Consider the following 15353-nt stretch of genomic DNA (forward strand, 5'->3'; position numbering starts at 1 on the left):
AAGGCATGTGTTCAGACAATCCAAAAATGAAACTATAATCAGTAATTAAGAAATACAATTTAAAAAACATTGGAGGCTAACAGCACACAGCAATAAAAGACTCACTTGGTATTTAAGAACTATGCTTGCAAGTTTGTTGATAAACATAAAAGAACTTAACTGTCTCTGGGTCACTCAAGTTTGGGGAAACAAAGTGAGTTCCAAGAAGGACGGTGGTGAATTTAGCAACCTGGCTTATTCCCATAGCAAAAAGAGAAAGTTTAGCAAATGGAGTATTTTCACATATATAGATGCAAATGTCCTAAAGGCCATTTTACACAGAGAGAACAGGCAGAGAAAACAAGGTTTCTGGACAAAACAGGGAGAAAGAATTCGCTTGCATTTGCATGACTGAGCTGTTTGTACTATCCAATGTTTGGAATAAAAAGACAAAGGAGAGTTGCTGCTCTCCACTAGATAAAAACAAAAGGGAAACAGAAAAAGCAAGAAAAAGGGGAGAAACTTGTTCTCTTCTAAAATGCTGGATGATTGACAGCCCTGGAAAGAAGGGATTTTAGTAAATCATCAAGAAGATATCCTCCAAAAAGATTTGTTGCCTGGACTGATGAGAAAGGGGGAAAGGAAGAATATCATAATTTATGATGAGCAGGCTATTTCCCATTACTATTCTAACAAAAGCCTTCACTGAAATGTTTTGGTTTCACAACAGCAACAAACCATTACTAACTTCACTATAGGAATCACAGTTTGTTCCATAGCTCGAGATTTACTGCTTAAGATTATGTTTGGGTATATACATTTCTATAGCCTATTCTTCCTTTTAAGAAAGTTAGAAGCCGCCAAATCATACCTCGTCCCTCACAGTGTCTCTCGCTTTTGGACATCTGTAATTTCATATATATTAACAATCGGAAACATGGAGAGAATTCAAGGGGCGTGCTTACAGACGTTCAAGTATGTACATTGGGACTCCCTTGCCTGGAGTTTTAAGGGAATCTCCAAGAATCCATGATGGAATCTTTCAACAACAAGATATCTGAACCACCTTTATTCAACATATGTAAAAGCTTCCTTATAATTCCTTTTGTTGGATATCCTAATATCCTAGACTTGAATATTAGGCGATAATATCCAGCTGTCAAAAGCTGTCCCAACTCCTTCTGTATTTGGGCTAAGTATTACCTTCAAAGGTATATAAAATCCAACTGATAAAAGCTAGCTGTAATCACGGAATGGTTTGTTGTTATTCAGTCACTAGATTGCGTCCGGCTCTTTGCAACTCCATGGACCATAGCACACCAGCCCCCATCCTCCATTGTCTCCCAGAGTTTGCAAAAATACATGTTCATTTTGTCAATGATGCTATCTAACCATCTCATCCTTTGCTGTCCCCTTCTCTTTTTGCCTTCAATCTTTCCCAACATCATTGTCTCTTCCAAAGAGTCCTCCCTTCTCATTAGATGGCCAAAGTATTTGAGCCAAAAAGAACCAGAAATTATTTTTATATGAGCTATACTATGGTATGATTAGTATCATTAATTTTTAATACTGCTTCAATTTTTAACTCTTGAGTATGTCTTTTGTAAGGTGAGAAAGAGAAGACTTTAAGAGCAGACTGAACACCATATATAAACGGTGTTCTCGGTGTCAAACTATGGAAGCAAATGTTGGTCTTGAAAGACAGAAAGACGATGATTTTGAAGTTCGGCTTTGGAAAAGAGAATACCATCAATAAAAATGGATCATCAAAGTTTTCTCACCCAAGGCACAAATGACCAGGCTCAAATTATCATACTTTGGACATATTGTGTAAAGGCCTAGCGCTCTGAAGAGGGCTCTTATGCTGGGAAAGGTAAGACAAAAGAGAAGAAGAGGATGACTGGCAGCAAATTGGATGGACTCATTTACTCTGGTGATAGGTGCACCATTGGAAAACCTGAAGAACAAGATTAGGGGCAGTTCATCAGAGAAGATGAATGTGGTTGCTAAAAGTTGATACCGAGTTGACAGCACAAATCAAGGGGTATATAAGATATTGAAAAGACAGGAAGAAAGATTTTCCTACTGCCTATGAAATTATTAATGAAGAAAGATATCGGGTAAACAGTTAAATTATAGAAGATACAAGGATAAGCATAATACAATTTAATGCTAGTTTGGATAATAGTTTTTCCTCTGGGAATGATCAAAATACATTCCCAAAGAAAATGAATATTTGCTTGCTTATCTAAGTGTTAAAAGGACTTGCCAGGTATATTTGATGCAAATATGCTTCTGTTATATATATATATATATATATATCCCATTATATCTTGCTAAAATTCAATCAACCATACAGATGGAGAGACTGAAAAAAATTAGCTTTTCTAAAAGAAGAGAATATCTGCAGCTCGGAGTTAAACTGTGGCGTCCTTGGTGATGTCTGAGCTTGCTTGCTTGCGGTTGTTTTATTACCTAAGCCGTTAACATCATAAGTTACTAAAGTGCATTGTTGATGTTGCCGAATCAAGTAATGAAGTATATGAAACCAAACAACCAAGTTCAAAGAACATCCAGGACTCCATTGTTTGCTGGACGTACAATAGCTCGTTCTTACAGTAGTCCTTTTTAATATAATTTTCTTCAGGGCTTGGTCAAACAGTAAGCCAAACTGAGAATGCAATTAAGGGAGGGGCAAACAATACACCATACAATTCTCCTCCCCTAAATATCAAAGCTAAGTTTAAGCTATTATGTATCCATCAAAAAATAATGTTAATTTTGTCTACATTTAAAGATGAATGCATGGATCTACAGTGTTCCTCAATCTATAAAATGAGTACTGTGCAGCCAACCTAAAAGAACAGCACCCACAGGATGCTTTTTACCTAATTAAGGGTATCAGAGAAATAATCAAGAACAAATCACGTTCCATCTTTTGAATATTGCATGACCCGTTCCAAGAAGATTTTTGCCTTATGAGGCTTGAAAACATAAAGTTGAGTGCTGTAAAATAAATTGTAAAATCTTGTTTGCACCCCATCTTATACTGGTCTTTTTCAACTTACTGTAATACCTTCCAATTGTATTTGGAACTTTAAGCAATTCCCAAAATTGCAATAGCATTGTTCTTCAAAGTATCTGCAGAGCACCTATTTTAGAAAACTTTCTTACATCGTGCATGAAATGGCAATTTCTCTTGCTATGCCATATGTATACGAATGACCCTACACACACAGAACGAATAATTATTTTCATGTCCTATGGCTGTTTTAATTCAAAATCCACAGGAAAAAAACTACCCTGGTCAAAGCGTCAAAATTGATTTTAAAAATGATACTGTACAGCTTTCTTCTCTAAACTCCCATCAACTTCCTGTAATTTTATATCATAGAATCATACGACTGGAAGGTACCTTGGAGGTCTTTCATTGTCAGGAAATTCCTTTTTTCCAGATCTCCCTCTGACAAGCTTCCACCCATTGCTTCTTTTCTTACCCTGAGGTGCTATGGAGAATAAATTGACTCTTTTCCCTGTGACAGTCCTTCAAGCGTTGGAAGACTTCTCTGAGTCTTCTATTAGGTTAAACATACCTAGTTCCCTTTAGTCATTCATCATATGATTCAGCCTCCTGATCCCTAATCATCTTTGAATGATTTATGTGGGGTGGGGATGGGGGGGGAGTGTGGTGTGTGTGTGTGTGTGTGTGTGTGTGTGTGTGTGTGTATACATATCTGTGTATATGAATGACAATTAGTGTTCTTTTCTTTAAGAAAAATTGGATTTGTCAACAAAGTAACATCTCTGAGCAACTTGAAAAATCAATCCGATATTCAAAATACTGATTCCATTGAGTGAGAAAAGGATGAATGCTAAGAAATGTGATGAAACAAAAATGACAGTAGATTGAAAAGTCAAATCCTGAACAAGGAAGAAAAAGAAAGGTGCAGAATAAAGAGGTCTATGGAAACTAAATATCACGTGTGTCTGGCACGAAGAACATGGAAGGAAAAGAGTTTTGAAGACCATGGAGTATAAGAGAATATAAAGAGAATCCATTTTTCATTATTTAAGCAAAATACACAGCTCTTTGGGATCACTAATCATGCTACATCACCTGAGAACTAGTAAATAACCCCAATAAACAAGGTTTATTAAACCAAAGTCAAATAATGTGATATGTTTTTAACAATATAGTTCTAGCAAATATTATTGTGAGCCAAGCAAAGGATACATTTAAGATGAAGTCTACTCAACAATTAGAATTAACCTCAAAATCAGGTTAAAAGTTACCCTCTAAGAAATTTGCTTGTGTCAATTTAGTGAAGTTGACAGAATAACTGGTCTTGAACACCGATAGAGTGTAGCAACAGATTTCTGATCATAAACCCAGAGTATGATTTGCAATAAATATTGGTTCTCTTAACAGAAAGACCAGTATAGAAATGAAATAAAGACAAAATGTTTGCTATTCAAGTTCTTCCAGAAATCTCTATAAGCAGTAACAATTCTTGCTGATAAACAATATACATTTGAAAATAAAGTTGTGAAACATAGTAAACATACACTGATTTTTATTGCAGCATGTTGGATTTATGATAATCATAATTCTACTCTTATTGCAGCTGGGGAGTATTAATGCACTATAATCTATATATAGTTATGACTTACGATTCTAGGCAAACAAATATGAACAGATGTATGCTTAATGCCTTTTAAACAGGATATCCTACTTTCAAGGGCAAACTGTTAATTTTTAATAACTATTTAATAACTAAAAATAGTTAATTTTTAATAACTATTTAATTATTTTAAAATATTTTCATTCACAGTGTTTTTTAACTACAAGCCACAATTACATTGCCCATTGAAAAGAGAAAGAAGTAGCTTAATACTGATAGTCCCCGGCTTACAACAGTTTGTTTAGTGACCAACTGAGGTTACAGCAACACTGAAAAACGTGACTTATGACCAGTGGTAGGTTTCAATTTTTTTTACTACCGGTTCTGTGGGCGTGGCTTGGTGGGCGTGGCTTGGCTTGGTGGGCGTGGCTTGGTGGGCATGGCTTGGTGGGCGTGGCAGGGGAAGGTTACTGCAAAATCCCCATTTCCTCCCAATCAGCTGGGACTTGGGAGGCAGAGAATAGATGAGGGTGGGGCCAGCCAGAATTTTTACTACTGGTTCTCCGAACTACTCAGAATTTCTGCTACCGGTTCTCCAGAACTGGTCAGAACCTGCTGAAACCTACCTCTGCTTATGACCCTTTTTCACACTTATGACCATTACAGCATTCCCTTGGTCACATGATCAAAAGTCAGATCCTTGGCAACTGACTCATGACAGTTGTAGTGCCCGGAGTTATGTGATTTGCGACCTTCTGACAAGCAAAGTCAATGGGGAAGCCAGATTCACAACAACCGTAATTTAATAATTTAACAACTGCAATGATTCGCTTAACAAATGTGGCAAAGAAGGTCATAAAATGGGGCAAAATTCACTTTACAAATGTCTCACTTAGCAAAGAAATTTTGGGCTCAATTGTGGTTGTAAGTCAAGGACTACAACCACAAGTAAACCAGGGGTGGGTTCTAAAATTTTTTGCTACCGCTTCTGTGGCCGTGGCTTATTTTGTGGACATGGCTTGATGATCATGTGACAATTCTTTAGGATTTAGCAGAGGTACTGGTCTACCAGGCTTTTAACTGCTTGCAGAGCTGTACCGGTCTACCCATTTATTTTTGCAGGCACTGATCTACTCATTTGCTTTCTTTTAACACTGATCAGCTGTAGGGCAGCCCTTTGAAGCCCCACAGCAAGAGTTTAAACAGTTTTTTCCCCTCTAGCCGATAGCTGCGACTCAGGAGGCAGCAATAGATTGGGGGTGGGGCCAAATAAAAGGTAAGAATAATGCAGGAGGAGTGCGGGGGGTAGGGGGGCAGAACCGGTTCGGTGACGTCGTATCGTCACCGCTACCAGCTCGGCCAAACCGGGCCAAACCGGGAGGAACCCACCACTGCTGTAAACCAAAGTAAATTGAGAAATCTGAGCATCCTTTCTCTAAAAGCAACCCATTAACAATTCAACAGGATTCAATAACAATGAACACCAATACAATTCTTCATTTCCTGAACTTTCTCTCAGCATGTATTAATACAAACAATAGGAGCTCCATTAAATATCACAGTAAATTGTTTTGATCCAATTATCTATTAGAGGCTAATGTACAATTGCCTTGTTCTGTGTGTGTGAGAGAGGCAAAAGATATCTAGAGAAAATGCAAAAGTGAGTTTCAAAACATTATCTGCCTTTTCTTGAACTTTGCTATAACAGGGCAGCTTGGAAGTGAAAAGCTTACATGAGTCAATCTTTTAAAAATCTTTTAAAATGCAGTATTTCCCCCATAATTAATTATAAAATCTAAAAAGGTATGAGGAGAGAAAGCAGCACTGATCCCACTCACCACTAGCAAAAATACAACCATTATCAGAAAGAAGGTTCTGCAACTAGCATAAAATAAATGCACCATTAAAGTCACCAGTCCATCTTTTTAAACATCTGTCAATGATAAATCAATCTGAAAAGCCCATCTTATAACAGTCTTGTGCTGTTATATGATTTAGGTCTAGTTTTAAGGGAGGGGTTTCTGGGCTCAGTGCTTCCCTTGTCTTAACACTCAAACTGAAAGCATTTAGGTAGGCTATATAACCTAACTAGCCTGTTCTGCCTTCCTTGTTCCTTATTCTTTCCCAGAGCTGGGGCAAGGTTGGAGCTGTGTTTTCTACTGGCCACAAAAAACAATTAATTCTGTCCCGACCTCTTCTAATTACATAGAAACAGGAAAGCACTCAACTGATTTCATTGCAAACAAAACACTAATAGAAGAAACCCGATAATTCCTTTGGATTATCTGAAGCAATATATAACTCAGCAGCTGTACAGATACTGTAGTCCATAAAACACTTCAGCAACTAATGTTATGAATACTTCAGGTGCATTATTTTTTCCAAGAAAAAATAATCCTTAGCGAAAAGAGGGCCTAATATTTCATAATCTTATCAAATCCTGGTTTAAAAACAGATGGTTATGTCCAAGCTTACATTATCTGTTTGGTCTGATTTAAAAACAGAAATTATAAAATATAGATTTTATGCTAAGGAACATCACATAAACTGCATAAAGAGTGATATTCCTGAACTGCACAAATTTATTTAATTATACAATTTGTACCCTAATTCTTCTTCAGGCAGCAAAGAAAGAAAAAGGTAAGTAGCAGCCAATCTTTTTTGAAGGTCAGATCCTGATGGTAGATAAGATAAATTTAAGGCAATCACAAGAAAAAACAATACTTCTATTTGTCTCCAAGTGCTTTATTCGGCATTACATTCTTAAGTTATAGCAATACTTCCTAAAAGGTCATCTATAACCAAATTAAAATCTGAGGAAAGCCCTTCCCCCAAAGATTTATGATCAAACTAAATACATAGGGCTAATGGTTTCCTTTATGTTTAGTCATAAACATTGATCAGTTATATTGTGATGAAAGATGCTTTGCTTCAAGACCAGGATGAAAGTCTTCTGAAGTTGAAGAAAAGGCTGACAGATGACTGTGCTATTCATCCACCCACTAAACCAGTGTTTCCCAAACTTGACCCTTTGAAGATGTATGGACTTCAACTCCCAGAATTCCTCAACCAGGCATACTGGTTGGGGAATTCTGGGAATTGAAGTCCATGCACCTTAAAATAGCCAAGTTTGGGAAACACTGCACTAAACCATAGAGCTATTTGATACTAAGACCCATGTTGTTACATTTCAAATGTTATATGACAGACATAGTACATACAGTAATAAATTCCTACACATAAATTAGGTCTGCCATAACCTGATAATTTGTTTATATATATATGCTTATTCAGCAAAAACCTGAAAGTCGTCGTTGTCATTCTAATATTATATAAACCTTTGCTGATCACTATGGTCTACAAAACCTTGTGCTGTAAGCAGTGAGGCTTTAAAGCTCCAAACTTTCTCAATTAGCCACAACAATCTACAGATTGAAGAAATGGACTAGTGGAATACTGTGAACACAGTATTCACATAATACTGTATCATTTCATTTCAGATAATTAATTGGGGGGGGCAATTAATTATTATGCTGGCTTTGTTGACCGGAAGATTGGCCATTCGAGACCCAAGCACTATGTGACCGGGTGAATTCCAATTTCTGCCCCAGCTCCTGCCAACCTAGCAGTTCAAAAGCATAAAATGCCCATAAATAGGTACCACTTTGGTGGGAAGGTAATAGTATTCTGTGCATATAGTCATGCTGTCCACATGACCACAGAAGCGTCTTCGGACAATGCTGGCTAGGCTAGGAAACAGAAATGAGCATTGACCCTTAGAGTCAGAGACAAATGGACAGAAGAAACTTTTACCTTTTTAAAAAAAATGTTATTTAATTGAGGCTATTCTTTGGTAGGGCTGAGCAGACTTCAAAGTCAATGGTAAAAAGTGCTTTGGCATATATGGGGATAAATACACAGCACTTGACTGCAATCCCTTAAAACAACTTTGTCATTTCCCAAGAGTCACAAGACTGCCATCTGATCTGAAGTAAAGACACTTTTGATTTAAGGAGTTGCAGTCAGGTCCGATTGGTGTTTGCCTGCTCTTAAAGGATCTTTTTCCCTTCAGTTCTAAAATGCCACATAGCCTTATTCTTCATAATACATTTAATTGTTCATTAAGCTTATACTATGCCTGCTAGATGAATATTGCTAAAGCCTCCGCAGCTAATTTCAAAAGAGCTTTTGTTTAGGTTTACACGTTTTCAAATCCTGACAACTTCAGGCTGACAAAAATATGCAAGCTTTCCAATACAGCATATACAGTATATTTCAAAATATTAGATATCACAAATTTAGGACTTTCATTAGGTATCACAGGTTTAGGGCAACCACAAAAATGCCATCTGGGTTTCAGCCAAGTTATCCTTTTGAATATACTCATGGAATATTGACAAAGGACCCAGAGGGAGGCCAAATACAGCTGATATATTACTTATACTTCAAAGGAGTTTCGTGGAATTTGGCAGCACAGTAAATCAATCTCTCTCTCTCTCTCTCTCTCTCTCTCTCTCACACACACACACACTTTTCTTTTTTCAGGTATCCATATCATCCGGAAGTACAGAGAGAAATTTAGTTTTTAAAAAAGAAACAACTTACCAAAAGAGTATCCTTAAAATGTTTGCAATTAATAATACTAAGCACACGTAGGTTGAAAAGCCCTCTGCGTTCTGTGTCCTTTTAATATCTCGGTATTGAGGGATGTATGGCACCACACCTCCAAACATCATGGCTGCCGAAGCTCCCCAGGATATCAGCTGTTGAACTGCAGTTACCAGCCATTCCCAGCCATCTGCTTCCATCATGGGCAGGATGATGTCCCTTAGCATGAGGACAGTTGGTAACAAAAGGGAAGCCCCTTTTTTACTTTCTCAGGATTTACTGATTTGTATTCATATCTGATTAATCTTCCAATAGGTTGTATGCCATTCTTTAAGCAACACTAGAAAAACAAAGTGAGATGAGACAATTGAAAACTTGCCTGGAAATATTCAGTTGCATAATTAGAAAGTAATTAGTTAAATCATAATGATCTAGAGGAAAAAAAGTAATTAGTTAAATCATAATGATCTAGAGGAAAAGGCAATCTATTTGTCTAAACTAGAGCTTGCTCCACCATGCTGACATTCAAACAAAATATCTGAATTGTCAAGAATGGGAAAGTTTAATAAGCCTAAAAAATACGTTTTCTAACAAAATATACTTACTAAAACTTATCGGTTAATATACTCATGATATAAAATGCTCATTTGTTCCAGCCTAGCAAGCTTTTTCAAATTAATTGCATTAAAGGTCTGCATAGTTTTATAATATAGTAAAAAAATCCACAGGTTGGATAGCACACTTATAATTACCGGTAATGGCATAAATATGTAACACTTTTAGGATTGATACTTGTAAGACAACTACTGTCCATAATAAAAATACACATATTTCAATGACAGACAAATCAGAAGCAATTTAGTAGCTTTTAATTAGATGTGTTAATTGAGAAAGGCGCTACCAGATTCCTTTAGATTTTTAGTCATCGTAAACTAACATGACTCACCTCTTAGAAAATAATTTTCCATGGTTGAGAATTCCTATAATCATGAGTTTTAATGAATAAAAATTCTAGAGACTGATAAACTGCTATTGATGTATTTGGTCAACAGCAATACAAACAAGATTTTTACTCAAATTAGCATAGTTATATTTTAAAAATATCCCTTTTCAGAAAATAAGCAAGAAGCATTCCTCCTTCTACATGAGAGAAAATCTCTTTCAAAATATCTCACTTGCCAATTGAACTCCTAATAACTTTCTTATTTAACCAATTACATTGTCATTGTTTTCCTTTCATTAGGAGTTATTTCCAACAATCAAAATTGTTTTTAATCAACAAACTCACCTTCTCCCCACACACACACACCCTACAAATACAACAGCTGCAACTCCTAGAATGCCCAGTCAGATCACAGGAAATTCTGGGACCTATAGACCCAATTCCCCTGCAGGGCACGCAACTTTAAAAATCTCATTTAATTATTCTAAGTAATTCTCAAAACATGCCCTACTAACTTCTTGTCAACTACCTGCTTGTCGAGGAAAATTAATACAGGTATTGCTCGACTTACAACTACAACTAAGCCCAAAATTTCCTTTGCTATACGAGACAGTTGTTAAGTGAGTCACACAGTTATAAAGTGAATCCAGATTCCCCATTCACTTTGTCAGAAGATTGCAAAATGATCCCCTGACACTTCAACTGTCATAAATACATGCCAGTTGTCAAACATCCAAATTTTCATCATATTACCATGGGGATATTGCAACGGTTATAGTGTGAAAAATAGTCACGAGTCACTCTTTTCAGTGTCCCTGTAACTTTGAACGGTCGGTCACTAAACGAATGGTTGCAAAAACTACATGTACAGTTAAGCAAGAAGAATAGGAAGACATTGATCTATGAAATCATGAAAAGGAGTGAAATGAAGAGACGAAAGAAACAAGTCTGCACTCTCGGCTCCTAGAGGAGAGGTCCCAGGAACTGGAGAAGGTAAGACTCCCCTTCAGACTTTCTGCCTCTTCAGCTGAACAGACCAGATTGTCAATAACTGGCACCCCAAATTATGGAGTCCCAGCTGAGACTTTTAGCCAGAAGATCATTTTAGCCACAGTCCCCGCCTTACGAGGGAAGAGAGAGAGAGAGAGAAAGAAAGCGAGAGGAAGTAAAAAAAGCCACTTTCCCAAACTAAGTGGTTTTTTTTTCTCCACTCCTCTCTGAATGGCCAACCGCGGCTCTGACACCAACCGCGACTTCTGCTTCCTTTCCACGCTCCCTTAGCAACTCCGCCAAACTGCCCGGCTTCCAAAAGGCAGAGGGGCGGCCAAACCTTTCCCCGAAAGAGGAAGAAATGGGGGCTCTTGCAGGGCAGGGGGGCTCGCCCTCTCCTTACCTGGGCTCTCTCCAAGGCCCCTCGCCCCAAGAACCGCGCATCTCCCCCTCTTGCTCGAGGGAGCCCCAGCCCGGGGCGCCGTTCGCGCTCTAGACTGCGCTGAAGCCACAGCTGCGCTGCGCCCTTTTCCTTTGCCCGGGGCTCCCAAAGCCACAGGCGCCGGTGCTGCTGCTGCTGCCGCCGCCTCCCTGGGCGACTGGAAACAAGGAGCTGGCAGCGGCAGCCCCCAAGCAGCGAGAAAATGAGCCCCGCCTCTATGACATCACTAGAAGCTGAAGCGCCTCCGTCTATGAAGTAACCCGCCCTTCCTGGCCTTTCGCCGTTTGGGTCCTAGCGTCCGACCTGTTCCTGAGAGAAGGAGACTCGCTAAAATCCTGGGAAACGCGTGGGGGAAATCTCATATGTCCAAAAGAGAAGCCCGGGATCGTTCTCTCTCTGCTAAGCAAGGATTTAGATGGGGACCCCCCCCCACCTAAAATAATGAGATTTTTCCCCCTTCCCCGTCAGATACGAGAAAAGAAAGTTGTTGGAAAAATAGTAGATATAATAATAATGTCATATTATCATATAATAATGTCATATCATATAATATAATAATGTCATATTATCACGAAGTCTTCCTGAAACAAAGTGAGCATGTTTCGTGTAGAATATAAATAGATCGGAGCTGCTTCCAACGCTTCTTTAAAATGTCATAATCACCAACAGGGGTAATATACTATTTTTAACTGAAGAAGTGTGTTGAAGAAAGAAAATGTGTGTGTGGGGGGGTTGGGGAGACAGGTTTGTGCTTGCATTAAATGCCTTAGAGTTGTTTCCTATTATTAGTATTCAAATTTGTTACAGCAAACCAATTCCAACAGTGGTGGTGTACAAAACTATAAATTTTAACTACTGTTATGTAAATTCTTGCCTACTGATACTAGTTGGTAATTATGTCTCAGCTTCCTATGAAATATTCAAGGCATCCTTCATTGGAAGTGATGTAACTTTAAACCTTTCTGGTTTTTAAAAAAACCCTCCATAAACCCTCCATAAAACCAGCAATATCTGCAGCTCGGAGTTACAGTGTTCTGTAAAACTATTTACCTCTATCCAGCAATAAATCCAAAATATGTAGTTCAAAGGACTTGCTTCTAAGAAACTATATAGAACTGGCACCAGGAGCAAGGAAGCAGCCCCAATCAACAATGTCTTGCAGAAACCACACCCGCTGAGACAGGAAGGAAATGTAAAAACAGGAGGCCCAGCTCTCATGCTGTTCCATAAAGTGGAAACCATGTACCCTGGAACTTGATAATATAGAGAGAGACGTTATTATTCAAAAGTGTTACAAGGTCAAAAGAGCTTTTCCTTTATCAAATGTTTTATCACATAAAATAAAATGAAATAAATTAGCCATCTTTCAGCAGCAGAAATTACAAGAGTAAATGTGTCTGTAGGAAAAAAAACCCATACAAGCTGACTTGGAGTCTTCGTATATGAGCTGAAGTTAGGATATGTATCTTTTCATTAAACTCAATGTCCCGAGTTCATAGAGGGGAGTTTGGGAGGGCGGTAGAATTAGTACCAGTCCTTGCAACTTTCTTGGGAAAATTTTTCAGCTGTGGTTTGCTGTTGCCACCCTCCTAGGAGTGAGAATGACTGACTGGCTCAAGGACACCCAACTGGCTTTGGGCCTAATGTGGAACTGGAACTCACCGTCTCCTAGTTTTTAATCTAATGCCTTAACCTCTATACCAGTGTTTTTCAATCTTGGCAAGTTGAAAGTGTTGAAGTCCACATATCTTAAGTTTCTCAAAGTTGAGAAGTACTGCTCTGCACCAAACTGGCTCATAAAGTGTGTTGTTATATAAATTAAGTAAAAATAACACAATCAATGGAACTCTTGTTTACTTTCTAAACTGGCAATTAAAATACCAGCTTAGCTTCTGGTGTGTATTGGATCCACAAAGCTCAAGAAATTCCCCTCCAATTTTCATGGAATTAAACATGCCAAATTTCAAACATTAGAGAACTAGATGCAAAAGAATATCTGGGAGAAAATCCAGAAGATATAAGTCTTATTTCTGCTTCGTATTCCTTCAAGATCCTCTCTCCCTCCCCCCCTATCAAATCCAGACTCCTGTGAAGATGCTACAATTCAGCAAGCACTCCAGATCTTCCAAGCAGTAGCTAATCTTCAGAGGCACTCACCTTTTCATTAGCTAGCTCTGCAGTCAATTGCACACTCCTCCATGTGTTGGTTTTCAATAGCATCTCCCAGTATCCTTAGACAAAATAAGATTTCTTCAATTCACATGTAATTTGGAGAAAAATTGCTTTCCCTGGTGTGTAAATAAAAAAAAACCTGAATCCACTATTTAAAAAAAAAAAATGCAATTCCTTACTTAATCTAATTGGATTCTCTCTCTTTTTTTTTTTAAAGTTAAGCCATTTAATATCAAAGATTGGAAAGAAAACCTTTTTATTTCAAATAAAATGAAAACCATGTGAAGTTCTTAAAAATCTTCACAGAACCAGCTTGCTTTGTGATTCTCTTTTTTATCCTTTCCAACTCAACAGAAAATTGAAAAAGAAATATGTATATGAGCTCACCATCCTATCTGTCAGCAGGATAAGTCTCTGAATACTGACAGAACTAGCCAAATTTGCCATGAAAGGACTGGGGAAGAAGCAGCAAAAGGGAGATCAATTTGAAATTGGCTGATCTGGTTGGGGAATATACAGATGACAAAAAATTCCCTGGGCAGCTTCTCAGAATGCTTCTGAGTGCACCATGATATTGCTCTTTCCCAACTTCCTAGTTAGGTGACCCAGAACAGAGTTGCTATTACAAACAAAAATGCCCTTGTTCTAGTAAAACCTGTCCTGCTAGTCTCATATGTTTCTTCAGTGCATGCAAGCCATCTATATACTTAAGGGTGACTAGGAGGGTGTGTCACTTCTGTTCCTTAGCTCTTACGTAAAAAAAAATCCACCATCTAATGGCAGATCCATTGAAATATCACCACTTTCATTTGAGTAAATGATTAAACTTGATTCCTGGTGACTTCACAGACAAATGCATCTAGTTTTCTTGGCAACAATATGGAAGTGGTTTGCTTTTAGATTTTTAAAAAAACTTTGAAATCTAGCCCATAGTTCTGATACAAGTAGTCCTCGACTTATGACTACAATTGAGCCCAAAATTTCCATTGCTAAGCAAGGCACTTGTTAAGTGAGTTTTGGCCCATTTTACAACTTTTCTTGCCATAGTTGTTAAGTGAATCACTGCAGTTATTTAGTTAGTAACAAGGTTGTAAAGTGAATCTGGCTTCCCCATTGACTTTGATTGTAAGAAGGTCACAAAAGGTAATTGCATGACTCCAGGATAATGTAACTATCATTACATGCCAGTTACCAAGTGGCTGGATTTTGATCACATGACCATGGGGAAGCAGCCACAGTTGTAAGTGTGAAAAATGGCCATAAGTCACTTTTTTCAGTGCCGTTGTAACTTTGAATGGTCACTAAACAAATGGTTGCAGGTCAAGGACTATCTGTATTCCTTGGAGAAAACTCATATTAAGACTAACCAATCTCAGCCCTGCTTAAGGCTTGAAGCCAAACAAGGTCAGGCAGGTTGTCACCTTCTTTTCTTGCAACAAACTTTAAAGACCTGTTACCGGTTTTGTGAGTTTAAGATGGTAGGGTGTTAGTCTTGCCTTTTCTTATGATCCCTCTTTTCTCACCAGATTAAGGAAAATGTATTTTAAACTAATATTTTTGAAAATACTTGTGATATAAAGTTAATATTTTAATGTTA

The 15353-nt window shown here is 37.9% G+C and overlaps 1 protein-coding gene across 1 annotated transcript in view; it reads right to left on the reverse strand.

The window, feature by feature from the left end:
- SLC66A2 (solute carrier family 66 member 2) overlaps positions 1–9437 on the reverse strand; it is a 65170-nt gene extending 55733 nt beyond the window's left edge. Inside the window, exon 1 of the mRNA XM_070942443.1 lies at positions 9207–9437. Coding sequence (XP_070798544.1) covers positions 9207–9436 — 230 coding nt within the window. The 5' untranslated portion in view covers position 9437. The remainder of the gene's footprint in view (positions 1–9206) is intronic.
- Between the last annotated feature and the right edge of the window lie 5916 nt (positions 9438–15353).

Source organism: Pituophis catenifer, unplaced genomic scaffold (genome assembly GCF_029215685.1).
Source record: "Pituophis catenifer annectens isolate HBS135680 unplaced genomic scaffold, rPitCat1.0.hap2 SCAF_3, whole genome shotgun sequence".
NCBI classification, from domain to species: domain Eukaryota; kingdom Metazoa; phylum Chordata; class Lepidosauria; order Squamata; family Colubridae; genus Pituophis; species Pituophis catenifer.